This window comes from Hyperolius riggenbachi, chromosome 12 (assembly GCF_040937935.1).
Source record: "Hyperolius riggenbachi isolate aHypRig1 chromosome 12, aHypRig1.pri, whole genome shotgun sequence".
Taxonomy (NCBI): Eukaryota; Metazoa; Chordata; class Amphibia; order Anura; family Hyperoliidae; genus Hyperolius; species Hyperolius riggenbachi.
Window position 1 is genome coordinate 215237396 of NC_090657.1, and position 23539 is coordinate 215260934.

The following is a 23539-nucleotide window of genomic DNA, read 5'->3' on the forward strand; positions in this document are numbered from 1 at the left end:
CCTCCGGGCACGATTGGGGGAATATATACTGTACCTAGATTCAATGTAGGGTTTTTCAACATCATTTTATGTATGTTCCGGCCCCCCAGCAGCCTGAAGTATGGTGTTCCGGCCCTTGACCGAAAAAGTTTGGGGGCCCTTGGTCTAACTCCTCTAATCCCCACCAAACTCATATATCCATTGTAGTCTAGGGCCAATTTTAGGAATGTTTTTGGGATGTGGAAGGAAATTGGAGCGCCTGGGGGAAACCCATGCAGAGAAGGGGAGAACATACTGTACTACTCTGTACAGATGGTGTGGGAGCGCTACCCACTACACCACCGTGCAGCCCACTGCTTATAATAGACTATATTACTCAAATAGATAATAGATATATAACTCAAATAGATAATAGACTCAGGTAGCCAAACAGAACCCACTTAGGAGAAAACTTGCTCATCATTCTTAACAACTTGTGGAATTCCTTTACTTAAAGGGATACTGTAGGGGGGTCGGGGGAAAATGAGTTGAGCTTACCCGAGGCTTCTAATGGTCCCCCACAGACATCCTTCGCCCGCGCAGCCACTCACCGATGCTCCGGCCCCGCCTCCGGTTCACTTCTGGAATTTCAGACTTTAAAGTCTGAAAACCACTGCGCCTGCGTTGCCGTGTCTTCAATCCCGCTGATGTCACCAGTAGCGTACAGTGCAGGCCCAGTATGGTCTGTGTCTGTGCAGTACGACTCCTGGTGACATCAGCGGGAGTGAGGACACGGCAACATAGGCGCAGTGGTTTTCAGACTTTAAAGAGACTCTGAAGCGAGAATAAATCTCGCTTCAGAGCTCAAAGTTAGCAGGGGCACGTGTGCCCCTGCTAAACCGCCTCTATCGCGCCGCACAAAGGGGGTCCCTTCACCCCCAAACCCACCCCAGCACAACTTGGTCGTGCATTTGGTCACTCCTGGAGGCAGGGCTAACGGCTGCAGCCCTGCCTCCAGTCGCGTCTGTCAGCGGCGCTCGCCGCCTCTCCCCCGCCCCTCTCAGTGAAGGAAGACTGAGAGGGGCGGGGGAGAGGCGGAGATACACGCTGACAGACGCGCGTGGGGCAGGGCTGCGGCGGTTAGCCCTGCCCCAACCAGGAAGCGCTCCCCCGCATTACGGAGGGGGATTTGGGGGTGAAGGGACCCCCGTTAAGCCGCGCTATAGCGGCGTTTTAGCAGGGGCACACATGCCCCTGCTAACTCTGAGGTCTGAAGCGAGATTTATTCTCGCTTCAGTCTCTCTTTAAAGTCTGAAATTCCAGAAGTGAACCGGAGGCAGGGCCGGAGCATCTGTGAATGGCTACGCGGGCGCAGGATGTCTGCGGGGGACCGTTAGAAGCCCTGGGTCGGTTCAACTCATTTTCCTCCGACCCCCCTACAGTATACCTTTAAAGTGGAATTAAAATTAAAAATACAAGATTTCAGAAATAAAATCTATTTTCTAAATTATAATAATAAATAGCAGCCTTTTTCAGCTGCATGATAACAAATTTAAAATATTTTACATTTATTGGAGGAACTCCTCCCTTCCTTTCATATTGCCGGGACAGAAGCCGGCAGACTGGTGGAGGAGATAAAAAACAAAACAAAGGCTGCTACTGATGATGTCACAGGGGAGGTGATCTCAGCTTGTGTGAGATTTTACATAGACGACACCCCTGTGAGGGAGGGTAGCTGATGGCAAACACATCCATTATATAAAACCTCCTACTAAGCTCAGAAGTAATGGCTGCCACCTGTATAACCCTAGTTATGAAAAGAGAAGGGTGAAAAGCATGCACTGAAATGCTCATAGGCTTGAAGGAGTGTTTATTTATCTTTGCATGTGTCAGAGTGGTGCAACTAAATATTTTGCGTAAAAAAAAATGTTTAGTTTGGGTCCGCTTTAACAGTTTAAGAAATCATACTCCAACAATGAATATGCTGTTTAGCCCCGATCAGGAAGAAGGGGATGCTTTGATTTGCTGGTTGGAACTTCCGCTAGCTAATCGGCATGTTAGCAGTATTCCCCTAGCAATGGTTAGGAAGGACTCAGAGAATAAATATTCTCACCAATATCCCAGATGTAGGAGTCGTAGCTCATGTCCTTGGGGGCTCGCTGAAATTCCAGACATGAATAGGCCACCGCCAGCTTCCTGCCGCCGTCAGGGTGCCAGGAGAGGTGGGTGGCAGTGCGCTCAATTTTGTTGGGGTCCCTGTTGAAATAAAAAGTTCCATTTACAAACTCACAAAACGTAAACAAAATCTTCACACAAATTATTTTCGGTTATTATTTATTTGTTTTTAAAAAGATAACACTAGGTTAAAGAGAAGCAGAGATGAAGCACCCTCATGTATTTTACCATATATATCAATGGGAACATGACAGTAAACACCTACTTTGCTCTTTGTTTCATTCTTCACTGCACATTCTGCCTGTTAGGCCCGGTTCACATTAGCGTTCCCTGTCCGGATTCGCCGGGCCGGATCCGGACCGTATACTGTGCAAACGGAACGTACGTTCCGCATAGCAATGCATAGGCTATGCGGACGTTCACACACGTCCGTTCCGTACAGTACGGAGCCGGACCAGAGCCGGACTCCGGACGCTTTTCCAACATGCGCTATTTTTCGGTCCGGATCATCCGACCCACGCACCCGGACCGGATCCTGACTGCACCATCCGGAAATATGAAAGCAATGGGAAACGGAAGCACAGAACACACTGGAGAACCTGACGTTCTACCCCACTTCCTATGCGTATCATAGCGGCCATTTCGGATGGGGACACATGGGCCCAGCATATCTGGAGTGGAGCAGCAGTGACACACGTGCTGGAGTTGTTTTGGCAGTATGTCGGAGGTGGAGGTGAGGCCTACAGCGGAGGTCCTGATTCTACGGGTGCACCAGGAGCACGTTCTGCAGACCCCAACAAATTTTAAGGTATTTTGTTTTTTTTTTTTTCCCCACGGATCCGGATGGCAGCCTGAAGCATTCCTGATGCAAACGGACCGGATCCGGATCGGTTCCAATCCGGATCAGGTCCTGATACGATCCGGATCCGGTCCGTTTGCATGCCAAAACGCAAGTGTGAACGGGGCCTTATCCGACTGAACATTCAGTCTAGCTTTTCCCGGAATGATTATAGCTGTCAGTCTTCTTTGATGTCTTTTCAAGCCCAAGCCTGCCCTCTCATAGTTACATAGGTTGAAAAAAAGACATACGTCCATCAAGACATACGTATTATCATAATGCCCTCCCACTGCCCTCCCCGATATCCTCCGTATCATCTTATGGAATGTAACGGCGGGCAAGGGGTGAAGTATAATGATAGACAGCAGGAGGCGGGCAAGGGGTGGAGTATAATGATAGACAGCAGGCGGCGGGCAAGGGGTGGAGTATAATAATAGAGAGCGCAGCAGCACTAAAATATACATTTTTCGTGAGTGAATTCAAGCTGCAGCATTGGAGGATGACGTAGCACGCACGTTGTACAGCCGCATGCGCAGAACCAACAGAGCTGCACAATCTGCGGGGCTGCCCATTCTGTCACTACACCGGCATCACGCTGACGCTGGCATTTCATTCACGTCTTAAACAGATACACTACTTACTTCTGAGTACTGTTTACGTACTCTGAAGTTAAATGCAGTGCCATCTTGCGGCCAAAAAGTAAAATGCACTCAAACATAAACACATTGGGCTTGATTCACAAAAGAGTGCTAACTGTCAGCACGGCTGTTTTCACGCAAATTTTCGCATTATGCGCGATCGCGAATTTTCATGCAAAATGATAACGGTTTCACGTGCAAACGCGAATTTTCACGCAAAATCAATATCGTTTTCGCGCAAAAATGCACATTTGCGCGCCAAACCGTTATCGTTTCGTGCAAAAATTTGCAATCGAGCACAATGCGAAAATTTGCGCCAAAACCGCCGTGCTAACAGTTAGCACTCTTTTGTGAATCAAGCCCATACACTTTATATATAGTTATACATTCCTACCCTATAGTTACCCAAATAAAACACTTATAAAAAAAATATAGGAATACTACTGTTAATTTTGCAAATAAAGGATTTTAATTAGATATGTATAATTAGAAATCACTAAACTGAAAAAATGCACCTTTATTTCCAGATAAAATATTGGCGCCATACATTAACTTAGGGAAATATTTTAAATGCTGCAATAACCGGGACAAATGGGCAAATAGAATGTGTGGGTTTTAATTACGGCAGCATGTTTTATTTTAAAACTATAATGGCCCGAAAACTGAGAAATAATATTTTTTTTTTTCATTTTTTTCCTTATTATTCCCTTTAAAATGTATGTAACATAAAATAATTTTTAGCAAAAAGTACCACCCAAAGAAAGCCTTATTGGTGGAGAAAAAAAACAATATATAGATTATTTCTATGTGATTAATAACGATAATGTTATTAGCGAATTAATGCAAGGAGCGTGATATGAAAATTGCTCTGGGGAAAAAAACTGTGGTAGGGAAGTGGTTAAAATAACTTTTTAAGTTAACCAATAAATGGTATCATCCTGATTTAAAATTTCTTACTTTTTCATGTATGTTGTAAGGGACTTACTTTCCGTGGCTTCCAGCGCGATACTTCCGGGTTGCGGACAGAGTGGGTGGATCCGCATCGCCGCACACCCGACGTCATTAGGTCAGCTAACGTCTCCTCAGTGCCGAGACGGGCTGCAATCTCTCAAGGGCGGTTGCGTATGCATGTGCGGCTGTCCTATAGGCTTAGATGGCAAAAACAATCTCTAATGATTGCCGCCTGAAATTGACCTTGGATTGTATCTGACACTGATTCTGCCTGCTCCTCTGTACTGCACCAATCTGATCTTCTGTGTATGACCTGGAACTGTACCCAACCCTGAGTTAGCCTGCTGATTGAACTGTCTTGTTGTGGTTCTGGCTGTACCTCTGTCTTTCCAGCCTCAGTCACTATACTTTGCACGCTTAAAGAGAACCTGTACTGAGTAAAATTATTTAAAATAAACACATGAGGTAACATTACATAGTTCCCTTGCCATCAGTTCCTCTCAGAAGCTCACCATTTTCTTCTTACAATGATCCCTTCCAGTTCTGACAACATTTTGTCAGAACTGAAATATATCAGTTGCTGTCAGTTATATATCAGTTGCTGTCAGTTACAGCTGAGAGGAGAACTGATGTGTCCATGTTTCACTATGGCTCAAGTGGGTGATATTACAGTTTAACAGTGTGCTGACCAGGAAGCTGTTATGGGGTAATAGCCATTTTCAAAATGGAGGACGGAGAAATCCACTGATCACAGTGGACAAACGGGACGCAGGAGAGGAAAAATAGATTGAGGAGTAGACTACACAGGAGGTAAGTATGACTTATGTATGTTTATTTTGACTTTTAATTTTCAGTTCAGGTTTTCTTTAAAGAGGAGCTGTTAGGTATAAGGTCTCAGAGAAAATAAACACATATATCAGTAGCTAAAGATTGGCTGTACTTACATTACATATGCATTTCACTGTCCACGTTTGGATTTCACAGAATATTTATATAGTATATGCAGAGAATGATGCTCCTGACAGCTCATGGCAGGTTCCATGTTTGTGAAGCCAAATGTGTCGTCATGTCCTGCCTGCTTCCCTATTCACAGAGGAGCTCGTACAGAATAACACAGTGTGCAGTGAATATTAATGAGCCATGTGGCTAGGAACAATAGCTGACTCCTGCAGTGTACTCTGCCCCGGAGATTTATCTGTGCTGTGGCTGGACTGAGTTAGAAGCTGCTGAAACTTGATCCCGTCTTCTCCTTAGCAGCCGAGGGGAGGGCCCCAGAATGCTTTGCAGTATGGAATGCGGCTTGCGTCCTCCTTAGGAGCTTAGCTTTGCTGATAAGAACACATTAAATGTAAGAGAGATTTTTATCTTTAGTAATGTCTTTTTGGCTTCTGTCTAAACTGTTTAACACAGGAGAATAGAGGTTTAAATTAGCTTCTGCAGCCTGACAGTTACTCTTTAAAGAGGAACTGTCGTGAAAATCTTAAAATTTAAAACACATACAAATAAGAAGTACATTTCTCCCAGAGTAAAATCAGCCATAAATTACTTTTCTCCTATGTTCCTGTCACTTACAATAAGAAGTAGAAATCTGTCATTACCGACAAAATTTTGGAGTAGCTCATCTTCTGATAGGGGGGTTCTCAGGTTTTTTTTTTATTTTTAAAAGCACTTAAGGCCCATACACACGTCGGATTTTAGCGAACGACCCGTCGTTTGAACGTTCCGTCGTTCGGACGTTTTCGCGTCAAATCCGACGTGTGTACGGATCGTTGGTAACCAGTCTTATCACCCGAACGATAGTCTGTACACACGTCGGATTTGACGCGAAAACGTCCGAACGACGGAACGTTCAAACGACGGGTCGTTCGCTAAAATCCGACGTGTGTATGGGCCTTTAGTGAATGACAATTGCTCCGTCCAACTGCCAAAATAGTGTACAGCGAGCAGGGAGGCTGGCCAGCATCTTTGTATAAATCTTTTTCAGGGAATGTCTTTATTAAGAATAAAGGCCATGCTGAGAATCCCTATGGAGAGATGGACTAGCCCAAAACCTGTCGGTAATGTCAGATTTCTACTATCTACTGTGAGTGACAGCAACATAGGAGAGAAGTAATGTATGGCTCATTTTACTCTGAGAGAAATGTACTTCTTATTTGTATGTGTTTTAAATTTTAAGATTTTCACGACAGTTCCTCTTTAACCTCCCTGGCGGTTTATTAAAATCCGCCGGGGGGCAGCAAATACGTTTTTAAAAAAAAAAAAAATTTCTTTTTCATGTAGCGAGACAAAGTCTCGCTACATGATAGCCGCTGCCGAGCGGCATCCCCCCAGCCCCTCCGATCGCCTTCGGCGATCAGAGATCAAGAGATCCCGTTCAAAGAACGGGATCTCTTGGAGGGCTTCCCCCGTCGCCATGGCGACGGGGCGGGATGACGTCACCGACGTCATGACGTCAAAGGGGAATCCGATCCACCCCACGGCGCTGCCTGGCACTGATTGGCCAGGCAGCGCACGGGGTCTGGGGGGGGGGGGGGGGCGGCTGCGGCGACGCGTATAGCGGCGGATCGGCGGCGATCGGAGGTTACACGCAGCTAGCAAAGTGCTAGCTGCGTGTAACAAAAAAAAAATTATGCAAATCGGCCCAGCGGGGCCTGAGCGGTGCCTCCCGGCGGCATAGCCCGAACTCAGTTCGGGCTTACCGCCAGGGAGGTTAAAGAGAAACTCCAACCAAAAATTGAACTTTATCCCAATCAGTAGCTAATACCCCCTTTTACATGAGAAATCTATTCCTTTTCACAGACCATCAGGGGGCGCTGTATGACTGATATTGTGGTGAAAACTCTCCCACAAGTAACGCCTCCCACAAGAAAAGTTCGAGCTTTTGTCAGTTTCATGTCTGTGAACCTTGTTGCATTGTGGGAAATAGCGGTTTACAGCTGTTTCCAACTGCCAAAAACCATGCAGCAGCTAAATCACCTGCCAACAGTAAAATGTTCAGTGAAGTTCCTCTTTAAGTCCTGGGGGCAACCAAAGTCAGGTAGACGTGTTTAGTCTCCTGTTCAAGCGTGGGCTTGTCTATAGGTGGGCCAGGCTCAGAGTCACTCACGGCAATAGATTGGGGTATAGTGACTGAAGAAAGACAGGAGATCCACCAGGCCACGCCATTCAGCGTTTGCGACTGCTTTCTAAAGGGCCCTCATGCTGTATTCACATATACTCTCTGCAGAACTGCACAATAGTAATACTGGGCAGGGAGCGCTGACGCTCCTGATCTGTATCTCCATGATTTTATGCATTGTGCTGCTGCCCCACGATTGGCTGATTAGATCAGTTCACGCATAAGTGTATTGCTGTCTTTAGTAAAGTGCTTTGTGAGTATACATGGCGTTCTATGCTGGGAAACACATCCATTAGTACCAGGCCTTGTACGTTTACCTGAACACATTAATGGTCTTAGCGGACGGCGCTTCGTCCATCCCCTCCAGCTCCTCCTCTTCCTCAAAGTATTCCTCGTAGATATTGATGGCGTTGTTCTGTTTGATGCAGTGCTCCATTACCTGTATGGCACATCACACAGCTGGAGGTCAATACCTATGGCAATGTCGTCAATGACCACGCTATTGCATTATGCACACAATCATTGCATGTCACATTGTTCGCAGATGTCATTTGTTCGTAAGGATTCATTTGCATACAATGGAATTTATCTAGTGTGTGTATAAAGCCTAAAGCTGGTCACTAACAGTCCAATTTCTAGCGAAAAATCGTTCGAGCGACCAGAAATTCTGATCGGACGAAAAATCGTTCACTGCACCATCAACTAAAGCTGGCCACTAACGGGCCAATTTCTAGCGAAAAATCGTTAGAGCGATCAGACATTCTGATCGGATGAAAAATCGTTCACTACACCATCAACTAACCAATCATTGCCTCCGATCTATCACGACCACCAAGAAAATCCAAATTTTCGTTCGTCGAAAATTCATTCGGGCGACATTTTTTTCACTCGTTCATAATCGATTGTGTCCACCAATGGAGATTATTTACAACCAATCCGATTAGAATTTGTGATCGCTCGAACGATTTTTCTCTAGAAATTGGACCGTTAGTGGCCAGCTTAACCAATCATTGCTTCCTATCTATCACGACCACCAAGAAAATCCAAATTTTCGTTCGACGAAAATTCATTCGGGCGACATTTTTTTCACTCGTTCATAATCGATTGTGTCCACCAATGGAGATTATTTACAACCAATCCGATCAGAATTTCTGATCGCTTGAACGATTTTTTGCTAGAAATTGGACCGTTAGTGGACAGCTTAAGGCCGGCTTCACACTGCGGTGTGGCGTCAGTCAGCGGTGCAGGCCGCACACCACACTGCCAAAGACATGCCTTCAGGGATTACCGTGTTAGTACGCGGTAATCCCTGTCTGGCATTTGGCCAACAGGAAGTGATGCTCACTTCCTGTTGGAAAATCGATGACATGTGCAAAAGTGTATTTCTAAAGTATGCTTCCGCACATGCGCGACGCTGAAAACTGTGACCCTCCAGTCTGACGTAGATTGCCACAGGAGCCGCACAGTAACATAAGTTTGGAAGCGCGTTAGATAGGGGACTTCCTGCGCAGCGCACCGCAACGTGGGGAGTGTGAATTCCCCCGTAGACTTTCATTGCCCGGTGGGCGTGGTGCGGTAGTGTGAAGGGGCCCTAAAGGATACCAGAGCTTAACGAGTTATTAAAAATGGGGTCAGCGTGCTGTCGTGCGCAGAGCGCTCCTGGCCACAGGCGCCTGCGCACTACAGCCTGACCCGGGCGACCTGGACTGAGCTGCAGCGATGATTTAGGGCAGAAAGGAGGGGGACAGAGGACAACGGGGGGAGCCGTGGGCATGAGGACTGCATACAATACATGCCTGCTCCCGACCTTTTTAATAATTCGTTTAGCTCTGGTATTCTGGTACACACCATGCAATTTCCTGTCAGGTCAAATTGATTATTTCATACAGGTCTGATCTGATTTCTGCTCGTTTTTGTTATAGATTTTCTGATCACTTCTGTATAAAACCGATAAAAAAAATAATCTGAAATCAGATTGGACCAGTCGGAAAAAATCGATTCCATTTGACGGGAAATTGCATGTTGTGTAGCAGGCATAAAGCTTTATTTCTAAAGTTCACAATAGATGACCACTCTGCTGACCATACAATAACGCCCGTTTTATCCCTTACGCTTCCCAGCTGTGTGATGGTGGTGATGTAGTGGTCGTCCTTCTCCACCTTCTTCCGATACCGGGAGGTCTGTTCCATCTCCTGTGGGTTTATGTCTTTGGGCCACCCCCCTTCCACGTGGTTTACCCCCCGAACTTCCATTTCAAACCTTTCCGTGTTCACCTGCGGAAGAAAACAGAAGGAGGATTATCACATGACTAAAGCTAACCATACACTAGGCAATTTTACCCATCAATAACAGATTAACTGCATTAGCGATTTCTAGCAGATCACACAAACGTTGCCCGATCAATTGATTTCCATCCGAAAATCCATTTGGTAGATCGCGCATAGAAAATTGTGCTTGATCAGCGGTGGGTCTGCAACATGTCACAATTTGCGTCTGATATGGTGACGACTGACGCAGCGTCTTGGCAGTAGGGTTGCAACGGTACGAGTAGGTGGTCGCAGCATAGGTAGCCAGGGATAGGTGTAGCCAGTAGTAGATGGCCGCAGCATAGGTGTAGCCAGTAGTAGGTGGCCGCAGCATAGGTAGCCAGGGATAGGTGTAGCCAGTAGTAGGTGGCCGCAGCATAGGTAGCCAGGGATAGGTGTAGCCAGTAGTAGGTGGCCGCAGCATAGGTAGCCAGGAATAGGTGTAGCCAGTAGTAGGTGGCCGCAGCATAGGTAGCCAGGGATAGGTGTAGCCAGTAGTAGGTGGCCGCAGCATAGGTAGCCAGGGATAGGTGTAGCCAGTAGTAGGTGGCCGCAGCATAGGTAGCCAGGGATAGGTGTAGCCAGTAGTAGGTGGCCGCAGCATAGGTAGCCAGGGATAGGTGTAGCCAGTAGTAGGTGGCCGCAGCATAGGTAGCCAGGGATAGGTGTAGCCAGTAGTAGGTGGGACACAGCATAGGTAGCCAGGGATAGGTGTAGCCAGTAGTAGGTGGCCGCAGCATAGGTAGCCAGGGATAGGTGTAGCCAGTAGTAGGTGGCCGCAGCATAGGTAGCCAGGGATAGGTGTAGCCAGTAGTAGGTGGCCGCAGCATAGGTAGCCAGGGATAGGTGTAGCCAGTAGTAGGTGGCCGCAGCATAGGTAGCCAGGGATAGGTGTAGCCAGTAGTAGGTGGCCGCAGCATAGGTAGCCAGGGATAGGTGTAGCCAGTAGTAGGTGGCCGCAGCATAGGTAGCCAGGGATAGGTGTAGCCAGTAGTAGGTGGCCGCAGCATAGGTAGCCAGGGATAGGTGTAGCCAGTAGTAGGTGGCCGCAGCATAGGTAGCCAGGGATAGGTGTAGCCAGCAGTAGGTGGCCGCAGCATAGGTAGCCAGGGATAGGTGTAGCCAGCAGTAGGTGGCCGCAGCATAGGTAGCCAGGGATAGGTGTAGCCAGTAGTAGGTGGCCGCAGCATAGGTAGCCAGGGATAGGTGTAGCCAGTAGTAGGTGGCCACAGCATAGGTAGCCAGGGATAGGTGTAGCCAGTATTAGGTGGCCACAGCATAGGTAGCCAGGGATAGGTGTAGCCAGTAGTAGGTGGCCGCAGCATAGGTAGCCAGGGATAGGTGTAGCCAGTAGTAGGTGGCCGCAGCATAGGTAGCCAGGGATAGGTGTAGCCAGTAGTAGGTGGCCGCAGCATAGGTAGCCAGGAATAGGTGTAGCCAGTAGTAGGTGGCCGCAGCATAGGTAGCCAGGGATAGGTGTAGCCAGTAGTAGGTGGCCGCAGCATAGGTAGCCAGGGATAGGTGTAGCCAGTAGTAGGTGGCCGCAGCATAGGTAGCCAGGGATAGGTGTAGCCAGTAGTAGGTGGCCGCAGCATAGGTAGCCAGGGATAGGTGTAGCCAGTAGTAGGTGGCCGCAGCATAGGTAGCCAGGGATAGGTGTAGCCAGCAGTAGGTGGCCGCAGCATAGGTAGCCAGGGATAGGTGTAGCCAGCAGTAGGTGGCCGCAGCATAGGTAGCCAGGGATAGGTGTAGCCAGTAGTAGGTGGCCGCAGCATAGGTAGCCAGGGATAGGTGTAGCCAGTAGTAGGTGGCCGCAGCATAGGTAGCCAGGGATAGGTGTAGCCAGTAGTAGGTGGCCGCAGCATAGGTAGCCAGGGATAGGTGTAGCCAGGGTTAGGTGTAGCCAGTAGTAGGTGGCCACAGCATAGGTAGCCAGGGATAGGTGTAGCCAGTATTAGGTGGCCACAGCATAGGTAGCCAGGGATAGGTGAAGCCAGTAGTAGGTGGCCGCAGCATAGGTAGCCAGGGATAGGTGTAGCCAGTAGTAGGTGGCCGCAGCATAGGTAGCCAGGGATAGGTGTAGCCAGTAGTAGGGAGCTGCAGCATAGGTAGCCAGGGATAGGTGGAGCCAGTAGTAGGTGTCCGCAGCATAGGTAGCCAGGGATAGGTGGAGCCAGTATTAGGTGGCCACAGCATAGGTAGCCAGGGATAGGTGAAGCCAGTAGTAGGTGGCCGCAGCATAGGTAGCCAGGGATAGGTGTAGCCAGAATTAGGTGGCCGCAGCATAGGTAGCCAGGGATAGGCGTAGCCAGTAGTAGGTGGCCACAGCATAGGTAGCCAGGGATAGGTGAAGCCAGTAGTAGGTGGCCGCAGCATAGGTAGCCAGGGATAGGTGTAGCCAGTAGTAGGTGGCCGCAGCATAGGTAGCCAGGGATAAACGTAGCCAGTAGTAGGTGGCCACAGCATAGGTAGCCAGGGATAGGTGTAGCCAGTAGTAGGTGGCCCCAGCATAGGTAGCCAGGGATAAATGTAGCCAGTAGTAGGTGCCTGCAGTATAGAGAGCGGGGGGGGGGGGGAAGTAATGGGGGAACGCAATAGCGGGGATAAGTAAATACTCACTTACTGGATCCTGCACGCTGTACTGGCTTCATTCTACTTTGTGTTCTTGCGTCATCTCCTTGTAATACCGACCAGGGGGCGCTGTTTCAGTCAAATGTGACGCAAGAACAGGAAGCATTAAGCCAGTACACAGTGTGCAGGACCCAGGTGTGAGTATTTACTTATCCCCGCCGCTGTTCGTGCACCTGCCGCCTCGCCCCCCGGAAAACCAGTAAAACGAGATTGTGCATGGTATGATTACCATGCTCAATCAAACCGCGGTATATCGTCATACCGGTATACCGCGCAACCCTACTTGGCAGTACTCCTGCGCAGCCGAAGCTCAGGTTCAAAATCTCCTACATACTATTTAGAGAGGGAAGCCTCAAGATCCTAATGAAGCTTCCCTCGGTTGTAACATGCCCTCCGTTGCTGAGCGCGGCCCCTTTTGCTGATCCTTTTCCTGGTTTAAGTGCACGCAACCGCATGCTAGCCCGCCCACGCATGCGCAGTAGAAAGGATCCGGCTGCTCTGTGCTGCTTCGCATGTGCGGGCGGGCTCAGTTGGCTATTTGCGTGCACTTGAACCAGGAAGAGCAGCTGCGCAGCCCCAATGTGATCACCAACAATGCATTGTCGCTAATCTTTTGGGGGTGGCACTCCGCAACGGGGGACCAAGGAATAGCAAGGGAAGCCTCAATAGGATCCTGAGGCTTCCCTCTATGAAGGTAAGTATCTGATTTTGTACCAGAGCTTCGGCTCGGGTACACTTTAAGCATCAGAGGTAGGACAGCATACATCTCCGACCTTTAGAGTTTGAACTTAAGTGCGTGCGTCATGACCAGGAAGAGGACACGGGGAACAGGAGATCTGCGGCATGAAGTTAAACCACTTTGCCTGGGAGGATGTCATGCTAAAATCAATTGAAAATCTGTGTGAAGCTAACAGATACCTCTCTGATCAGATGTGGATCTATCTGATAGTCTATCTGGTGGCCATCTATAAGTGTATGGCCACCTTAAAGTGGACCTGAACTCTTGCACAAGGAAACACAGAGTAATCTATCCTGTGTGTGTGTGTGCATAGAGAACAGTCTGTCTAATTCTCCCTTCTCAGCAAGTAGTGAGCTAGTGTTATTTTAACTGTCAGCTGTCAAATTCTGAGCAAATATGTAAACACAGGCGGTTAACCCTTTCTGTTCTCCCAGAACACCAGGAAGTAACCACTGTGCAGAATCTTTGAGGAGCTCTATAAGCTATAACAGCTATCTATCTATCTATCTATCTATCTATCTATCTATCTATCTATCTATCTATCTCTCTCTCTCTCTCTCTCTCTCTCTCTCTGTCTGTCTGTCTGTCTACCTACCTATCCTCTCTATCTATCTAATCATATGTTAATACAGCTGAACAAAACCAGCATTTTGTAGTCATGTGACAAGCAGTGCAGGCAGAGAAGAGGTTAGCCTGACAGATGCGAGTTATATTACAGTGAATTAGGCTCGGTCCACACTAGTGCCAACCGTGCCGGTTGTAGAACGCAATCCGTGGTCCGGTTTTCAAAAACTGGACCGCAAATGGATCCGTGTTGTCCTTTGGCAGCATCTGTTTCCGATCCATTTGCGTTTAAAATTACGTATCCCCAGCCCTGGCCATGGGTAGTGGGGGTGGCCATGCTGGAGGGGGTAGCAGCCAGGAAAGGGGCCCTTTCGCGCTCCCCCTCCAGCTACTTTTGTTAAGATCATTGCATGTGGCGAGCAAGGAAACCACTCAGTTCCTTGAGTTCCACCGCTCGGCGTGTCACATCCTTCAATGCTGCCCTCTCTACTTCAGAACAAGCAGGTGAGCGTGTTCCCCACAGGCAATGATTTTAATAAAAGTAGCTGGAGGGGGAGCGCGGAAGGGGGAACCCAGGTGAGGAGTGGGGGGTCTGACCCTTCTCCCCACCGCTGCGCCCGCTGGACCCCTTCCTGGCTGCTACCCCCTCCAGCATGGCAATCAGGATCTCCCGCCGTGTTTTGTATGCAAATAGCCTGTGAAGAGGGAGATCTGTTTATGTATTGCCTTGCCCTACCCCTCCGTGTATCCGGGGTCTGTGAAAACCCTGCAAATCCGGACCCCCCGTTCAACTTTTCAAAGCAGATCCCCCACGGAACCATTTTTGAAGTGAGTGAAGACGGACGCTATTTTTAACATTGGTGTCCGTGGCTCCGGTTTTGCTCGGGGCACAAAGATGGAGCTACGGATACGTTTTTAAAACACATGTGAACCGAGCCTTATGCAGAAAAAGTGGTGGACCTAGATTAAAGGCATGCTGCTTCTAAAGCTGGTTTCAATGGCCTATGCTCACAACGAAGGCAAAGAGTCCATGAAAACAAAAGCAGCAACTGGCCACATAGGTATGAATCAATCCAGTCCTTTTATTGCTAAATTCTTAAAGGGGAACTGAAGAGAGAGGTATATGGAGGCTGCCATGTTTATTTCCTTTTAGACAATACCAGTTGCCTGGCAGCACTGCTGATCCTCTGTCTCTAATACTATTAGCCATAGTCCCTAAACAAGCATGCAGCAGATCAGGTGTTTCAGTGGTTCAGACTTTTAAGTCTAATCTGACAAGACTAGCTGCATGCTTGTTTCTGGTTTTAATCAGATACTACTGCAGAGAAATAGACCAGCAGGGCTGTCAGGCAACTGGTATTGATTAAAAGGAAATAAACATGACAGCCTCCATATACCTCTCTCTTCAGTTCCCCTTTAAAAGCACGTATGGATATGGAGTGGCAGCAGGGGCAAGAGTACAAAGAGGTTACAGCCTGACAGGCGTTTCGCAGTGGGCGCAGGACGGCTGCAGAGGGCTGGTAGAGGCCCCAGGCAAGTAAAACTGATTTTTCATTCCTGGCTTAAGAATCCCTTTAAACGGGCACTGCAGCTACATACTGAAAAAATTACTAAATTATTCAAGATAACCAATTGTACATTGATTATTCTGCTTCCAGCATCTCTATCTATCTATCTATCTATCTATCTATCTATCTATCTATCTATCTATCTATCTATCCCCGCCCTCTCAGTGATGGTTAACCTAGGCTTTAAATGTCACAAACCCTTTTCCTTCCAGTGCACTCTGGGAGACCAGACGTTATTTCTATTGACTTCAGAAAACACAAAACAAAAACATTCCGTAGTGGTGCACCTTGCCAGCAGTAAAGATGTCGCCATCTGTGATAAATATAGGAATGTACTGTAGATCGGAGAGAGGAAAGATTTTACAGTGGGCAGATGCTGACTAAATAATTCCTAGAGTAATATTGTAAAAAAAAATAAATAATGTTTTATTTGTTAAAGGACACACGAGGCGAATAAAGAGATGTACTTTTACTTACCTGGGGCTTCTTCCAGCCCCTAGAAGTCATTTGTGTCCCTCGGCGCAGCTCTGGTCCTCTCCGGGGTCCTGCTGGACGCCTGTAAGGATCGCTGACCACTGATGGGTCGGGAACTGCCCGGGAGTGCACCTGCCCCGCGTGAGTACTTGCCCACGGCACCAGCAGCTTACTGTGACAGCGCAATACGCTCCAGATGATGTGGGCACATACACGCGCGGGGCTAGCGCATGCCCACACATGTGCAGAAGGAACCGAGTCGGAATGGGTTACCAGGGGTCGCTGATCCTTACAGGTTGCCAGCAGAACCCCGGTGTGCCCTGGAGCTGTGCCAAATGGAGCCAAATAACTTCCAGGGGCTGGAAGATGCCCCAGGTAAGTGAAAGTAAATTTTCTCATTTGCCTTGTGAGTCCTTTAACGTGGACCAGAGACGAAGCACCCTCATGTATTTTACCATATATATCAGTGGGAACATTAGAGAAAACACCTACTCTGCTCTCTGCTTTATCTTTCAGTGCTCTGCATGCTTTCTTATCAGCCCTGATAAAATCCCTGACTGAGCTTTCAGTCTGGCTTTGCTCAGGAATCATTATAGCTGAGTCTGTCTTCTCTGATGTCTTTTCAAGCCCAAACCTGCCCCCTTCTGGCTCTGCTATAATGACTCAGCTATAATGATTCCTAAGCAAAGCCAGACTGAATGCTCAGTCGGGGTTTTTATTAGGGCTGATAAGAAAGCATGCAGAGCAGTGAAAGATAAAGCAGAGAGCAGGGTAGGTGTTTTCTCTAATGTTCCCACTGATATATATGGTAAAATACATGAGGGTGCTTCGTCTCTGGTTTACTTTAAAGAGCAGCTGTCAGCCATACTATCTCAGAAACCCCCCCCCCCCCCCCCCACATATATAAGTAAATAAATACTTGCTCTACTTACATAACATATATATTGCACAGTCCCCGTTTTGATTTTAGAAAATCCTTCTTAGCATTTCCCATTTTAAAGGGAACCAGAGTCGAACGCATTTTAAAAATGAAAGAAAGATGTTATACATACCTGGGGCTTCCTCCAGCCCCATCCACATGGATCGCTCCCACGCCGCCGTCCTCTGCTGCCTCTATCACCCGTACTGGGTCCAGTCACTTCCGCCGGATGCGGCCAGTTGTACGCATGCGCAGGGGCTCCCTCCGGCTCTGTACGCATGCGCGGAGGAAGTGCACTGCGCTTGCGCCGACTGGCTCGACTGGCTGAAATGATGGGACCCTGTACCGGCGGACAGAGGCAGCGAAGAAGCGATCCAGGCTAATGTGGCTGGAGGAAGCCCCAGGTATGTATAAATATGTTATTTTATTGTCTATGGTTCTCTTTAAGTGTGGCTATTTTGAAGACAATCCTGATGTCATTTCCTGCCCTACTCTCCTCTGCCTGCTTTTCTCGCCCTTCACTATATAAAGTGCATTGTCTCAGCATGAGAAATATTGGCCAATCAGAGCTGCATTAGTTAAGTCTGAGGGTAAATAGAAAAGCAAAAAAGGACAACCCAGCATGCCCTGGAAATTCCTTTTTGTCTACCAAATTTTGTGTGTACCGAGTCAGGTAAACTGGGGAATGATCATTTATCAACAAGAAAAGTAACAGTGATTTTAACTTTTGGATTGCCTGGTTAGCATCCTTATTACTTGTTTACCAGATAAAAATAAAGAATTGATTTTTGATTGTATGCCCCACAGTTAAGCACTTCAGTCTATCTGGACGGATATATCCATCCAGATAGCCTGCACAGCTGCTGCGGGGCCACGCATGCTCCCGCCACCTTTCGCTGCCCCTGAGATCAATGAATGGGAATACAGATCCCATTCATTTATCGGTGTTCCCCTAAGAAAAACCGACAGCTTTCTCTGGAAAGCCGCGATTTTTCTGAGTCCCGCGTCACCCCTTCTGTTCCTGTAAGCGAGAGCTCTCGCTTGCAGGACGGAAAATCAAAAACTCACTGTGGCCATCTTGTAATATGTAGATGTAAAACTACATCTACATATTTTTTTTTTAAATATACACAATAAATTTAATTTAAAATCCCATGTTTAAATCCCCACTCCAAAAAAACCCAAATAAAATTTTTCATAAAAAAACAAATAAAAAAAATAATTCCATTTTTTCTTAAAATTCTCGTTTAAATGCATTTAGAAAGAAAATAATTCTTAGCAAAATGTACCACCCAAAGAAAGCCTAATTGGTGGCGGAAAAAACAAGATATAGATCAATTAATTGTGATAACTAGTGATAAAGTTATTGGCGAATGAATGGGAGGTGAATGTTGCTCGGATGCATAAGGTGAAACGACACTGTAGGCCAGTGGCATAGCTAAGGAGCTGTGGGCCCCGATGCAAGTTTTACAATGGGGCCCCCCAAGCATTCTATAAACAACAATTGATACGGCGCACCAAAACCAATGGCAACTACAGTGTCAGAGGTGCAAGAAGGGGATGGTGAACAGCTAGTTAATGATTACCACTATGCAAAGTATCTATAGAAGTGATTATTATGAGCACAGGACCAATAGAGAGCTAATACTGCAGTTGAGAAGCCTTGATAGGATCCGGAGGCTTCCCCCACCCAAGGTGAGTACCCCCGAGGAACTTTTTTTAGTAACAGGTTTTCTTTAAGGTATATTAAGAAAATATCCTCTTTGAAAAATCCAGAAATGCTATTAGTCATGCAGGAGCAGATGCTATCAGGTGGTGTAAACACATGACATTTAGGTTGGTGGTTTCAGATAAAATGGAGGATTACTTTCCATGATTTGACCCTTGTACCCGCTTACCAAAACATTCTGCTGTAATGGCTTCGTAAGCATTTTGGAAGTTAGGATTCTGAAGGCTCTGAGGTTGTACTGCATGATGTCCCTCTGCTCTCTCCAGATTTATTTGCTGAGAGAGAATTTCCTTTGATCACTAAACGTGGCATATTGGCAGGCGCTGTGATGTGTTGCCAGTGAGAACTGTTCCAGCAGCCAGGGCAGTCTTTGATATTTGTGCCAGCCTCTACTAAGTGTCAGGATGACTAAAAGACAGCCCGGCCTACCATTGGCAGACAAAGGTATCACACCTATATAGCCAGATTCACAGCATGAAGTGAAAATAAACTTGTACAGTACGGAAGATAAATAGAACATTAGAAGTGTAGAAAAAGTCTCATTTGTATTTCCAGTTTTTATAGCTTTATTTTTAGATTGCGTCAGAAAGCCCCCTGCTACTGTTTAGAATCTACATGATTCAGCCGCCAGGAGATTTGGGCACAGGGTAAAGCCGATATATGGCTTACCCCGCTCCTGCAAAACTTCAGATCACTATGGTTAGTGGGGAAAGATGCAATTCGGTTTCCAGCTATTGCTGGCAGCTAAATTACAGTGTTTTTTACTAGTCATTTGTGCTTCATCTTTTGACAGCTCCAAATTTACTCACTGAGCGCCGCTAAAGCCGTTATTCCAATAACGGCCTCTGGTGGCGCCGGCTATGACAAAATCTCCTGCGCTGTCTTTACAGCTTTTAGCTTCTATTTACTTTTCAGGAAACCAGACTGAATTCCACAAACTGTTCAAGCTCAGAGAAGCTGTTATGCATAGATAACAACTAAAGTTTTTTAACTCTTAACTCTAGGTCTATTGGAAAACAGAAAGGGAAGTCAGCTGATTTCTTAGTAGGGCTAGTATGTAGTCATATATGTTTATCTCATCATGTCACTTAAATGGAATCTGAAGTGAAAATAAACTTACGATATAATGATTTGTATGTGTGGTACAGCTAAGAAGTAAAACATTAGGAGCAGAGACATGAGTTTAATATTGTTTCCAGCACAGGAAGAGTTAAGAAACTCAAGTTATCTATGTAAAAGAGCCACTGGACTCCACGACTTTCAAAGTCGCAGAGAGCTCCGTCTTCTGAAGCTTATTATCTCAACTGTCAGTCATTGTATTTTCTTTTTCTCTGCAGAGCACAGTTCAAAAGTTCACTAGCCTGCTCTGTAAAATAATTTAGCCTGCTGAGTAGTGTGTAAACTACAAATATTAGAGAATGATGCAATGGTATAAAAATAAGCTATATAACTAAAAATAAATTCTTTGCTGCTATTGCTCTATTAATTATCCGTACTACACAAACAATTCATTATATCATCACTTTTTTTTCGCTTCAGTATCTCTCTCTGGAAATGCATATCCCAAGACATTTGGAATCACTTTTAATATTTGAATACTATTTTTTTCCCCCTTTACTTATAATCTGCTCTGAACGGTTGCTGAAAACAGTATTTGTGCTATTAAAACACTGCATTTCATGGAGTGAGACTGATGGACTTTCAGAGGCTTTTTTCACACACATACTGATCTCCTCCCCCTCCTACACCCAAGCCTAGCGGAACTGCAGTGGTGCAAAATACTTGAGCCTAACACAGGGGCTGATTTATCCTAGCTACCGCGCTCAAGATACGTGGGTAAATACTAGCGAGCGCACACCTGTCTAATGCGCAATCCTTGTAAGTGCCACGCGATGTGGTAGTAGTGCGACTGCAATACTTTACTAGCACCCAGGAGCATAACTAGAAATTACTGGGGCCCCCTGCGAAACATTGGGTGGGGCCCCCTCCTGTCAGGACAGAGCACTCGGGGAGGGGTAGAGAGGTTAGGGGCTGGATGTTGTACAGAAGAGCCTGCTGCACAATGAATAGGTTCTGTCTACAAATCTTTGTGTGCAAAACTTTGTAGGATTCCTTATCAGTGGCTGAGCAGATGCAGTCATTAGAACGATGTTACAGAGAGCAGAACATTTTTTTTTCTCTCCTTGCCCTTAGTTGTCAGTCTCTCAGGATGGGGCCCCCTGTGGGTTCTGGGCCCTCCTGCGGCTGCATCCTTTGCAGGGTCTATTGTTACGCCCCTGCTAGCACCGGCTGCAACTACCTTAATTAACATAGGTGAATTATTGCAGTCACGCTACAACCAAATCACTTACAATGATCGTGAGTAAGTAAAGAGCGCAAGCCCAGCCTAATATGACTCCCCCAAACCTACACTACCTGTGCTGCTAAATAGTATCACCCCTACATACATAACAAAATCCCCCCCCGCCCCCCTCCCCCCAGTTTGTGACACATCCCTTCTCCTAGATATAGCTAAAAGAACCACCACACCCCCAAAAATAACTCCAAGGATCACTGCTGTAGCTGAAGAGAATAGTTCCTAAATAGTTCCTAAAATAGTTAATAAAGTCGAGGTTACCCAGATAACATTGTAATCTTGCTTCAGGCCACTGAAGTAACTGTTCCCTTCTGATGATTGAGGAGGTCTAGAAAACCTTGGCTCTTCCATCACAGGATAAACCAGAAAGCCCTTATGGTGTAGTATGTTATGCAAATGGTATAAATGTTACGGCCAGAACCCGAAGTGTGGCCACTTTGCGTTCTGGCCGGCCACTTCGGGTTCTGGCCGGCCAATGTGCGAACTGGCCGCTGCGCTGCGGCCAATGTTAGAAATGGAATGTTTCCCCTCGCAAGATTAATGTGTTTTCTGGCCGTCTCTGGCCAAATGTTGCAAAAAGTTAGGTAATTTAATAAAATGAACCCGGCGGCTTCCGTTCTCTCTCCTCCCCCCTGCCTCCTCTCCTCCCCAATACTAGCAGCCGGATTGAGGGGGGAGACATGTGTCTCCCAGAGTCGTTCGTCGCAGCAGGCAATCCTGCCGTTCCTGCAGAGCGGGTGCTGGCAGAAGCGATGTCTGCAGCCTCCCCACTCTGCTTCTCTGCAGCCACGAACGACTCTGGGGGGACTCGCGTGTCCCCCCCCCACCCACCTCCCGCAGCGCCTATAGGAGAAAGAGAAAGAGAGGCAGGGGGAGGAGAGATAGCTGAAGCCGCCGGCTTCATATCATTAACTAAACTAACTTTTTGCTACATTTGGCCAGAGACGGCCAGAAAAACACATTAATCTTGCGAGGGGAAACATTTAATTTCTAACATTGGCCGCAGCGCAGCGGCCAGTTCGCACTTTGGCCGGCCAGAACCCGAAGTGGCCGGCCAGAACGCGAAGTGGCCACACTTCGGGTTCTGGCCGTAACATAAATAAGACCACTAAAAGTGGTACTCATAAACCTGGGGTGTGGAACAGTGTGACGGTCGGGTTCACCAGCAGAACCACGCAATCTGTGCAAGCATACAAAAATGCGCACAAAATATGATCTGGAGTACTCCTTTACATTTATTAGCCTGCTTGTAGAAAATGAGTGTTCTTCCATCTCACAACCCCTGCACTGGGGGGATGTGAGTGTTTGTTTGTACTTACTGAGAGTCCTGCTGCAGCCATCCATACCATACCGGATTGGCTATATTATCAAAGGACTTATATCCATTCCACAGAACTTTCCAGAATTGGACTTCATATCTTCTGTTGGACTCATTATCGCAAAGGACACGACAACTTGAAAAACTGCTCAGACTGTAATCAGCTATTATTTTCATATTGAACCCTTATTATTTCTGTATCGATTTGTTTCTATTGCTATATTTAGTTCTGCATTATTTCTTTAAATAAACAACTAAAAATCGTCTAAGTGCTGTTCTGAAAAATCTCCGTAAACTAATTCATATCTCCGTAGACATGTTACCATAACTGTTTTGTTATTAATATTGTAAGTTTTGCTATCTCTAGAAAGGTTGTCAAATTAACCTTTTTTCCCACAGGATTTAGCTAGAGTTAGACTTAGCGCATTCGCACGCTTTATTGCGGTGGCAGCGACCTGGCCTCTATATGAGAGCCCAGATTGTATTGATTGTATATACAGTTTGATTGCTCTCCAGAAAAAAAAGTCAAGGTCACCGAAGAAGGAGACTATTAGAGGCCACAACTGTTAACCACCCCCCAGGGGTCGTAATGTAACTTGGGAGGGAGGAGCTCCAAAAAGTATACAAACACTTCAAAACAGTTTAAAAAGGTAAGAGGAGCTTCAGTCAGGGTGAGAAATAAATAGTTTAGGGTAAAATAAGGAGGTGGCTTATTTGTAAAAAAACAAAAAAAAACACGTGCTCCCTCAGGTCAGTGAATAGTGTCTTAGGGCAAGTATTGCACATATTTACCGGCATGCCAAGCAGTGCAATTCTTGCTCCAAGTATTACTTACGGCCTTGAGGAAGTGGGTTCACTCCCCTGAAACGCATTGTCCGTTTTTGTTTTTACACATAAACTACCGCTCTTTTTGCCTTTAAAGGACAATTGAAGTGAGAGGCATATGGAGGCTGCCATATTTATTTCCTTTTAAAGAGTAACTGTCAGGCTGCAGAAGCTAATTTAAACCTCTATTCTCCTGTGTTAAACAGTTTAGAAGGAAGCCCAAAAGCCATTAGTGAAGATAAAAATCTCAGTTACCTTTGATGTGTGCTTATCAGTAAGGCTGTTATAGACCCATAAGGACGCAAGCTGCATACTATACTGCAAAGCATTCTGGGGCCCTCCCCTCGGCTGCTAATGAGACGTTACAGCAGCTTGTAATCAGTCCAGCGCGTAGCACTGATAAATCTCCGGGCAGAGTACACTGCAGGAGTC

The 23539-nt window shown here is 46.7% G+C and overlaps 1 protein-coding gene across 5 annotated transcripts in view; it reads right to left on the reverse strand.

Moving 5' to 3' along the window:
- Window positions 1–23539, reverse strand: part of DNAI2 (dynein axonemal intermediate chain 2) — a 76916-nt gene that overhangs the window by 39907 nt on the left and 13470 nt on the right. For all 5 annotated transcript variants that reach the window (XR_011025166.1, XR_011025165.1, XM_068262755.1 and 2 more), the window contains 3 exons: window positions 9790–9951; window positions 7996–8117; window positions 2072–2214 (listed from right to left, as the gene is read on the reverse strand). Coding sequence is in view for 3 of the 5 variants with exons in the window: in XM_068262755.1 (XP_068118856.1) it covers window positions 2072–2214; window positions 7996–8117; window positions 9790–9951 (427 nt within the window). In the remaining 2 variants the exon portion in view is untranslated. The remainder of the gene's footprint in view (window positions 1–2071; window positions 2215–7995; window positions 8118–9789; window positions 9952–23539) is intronic.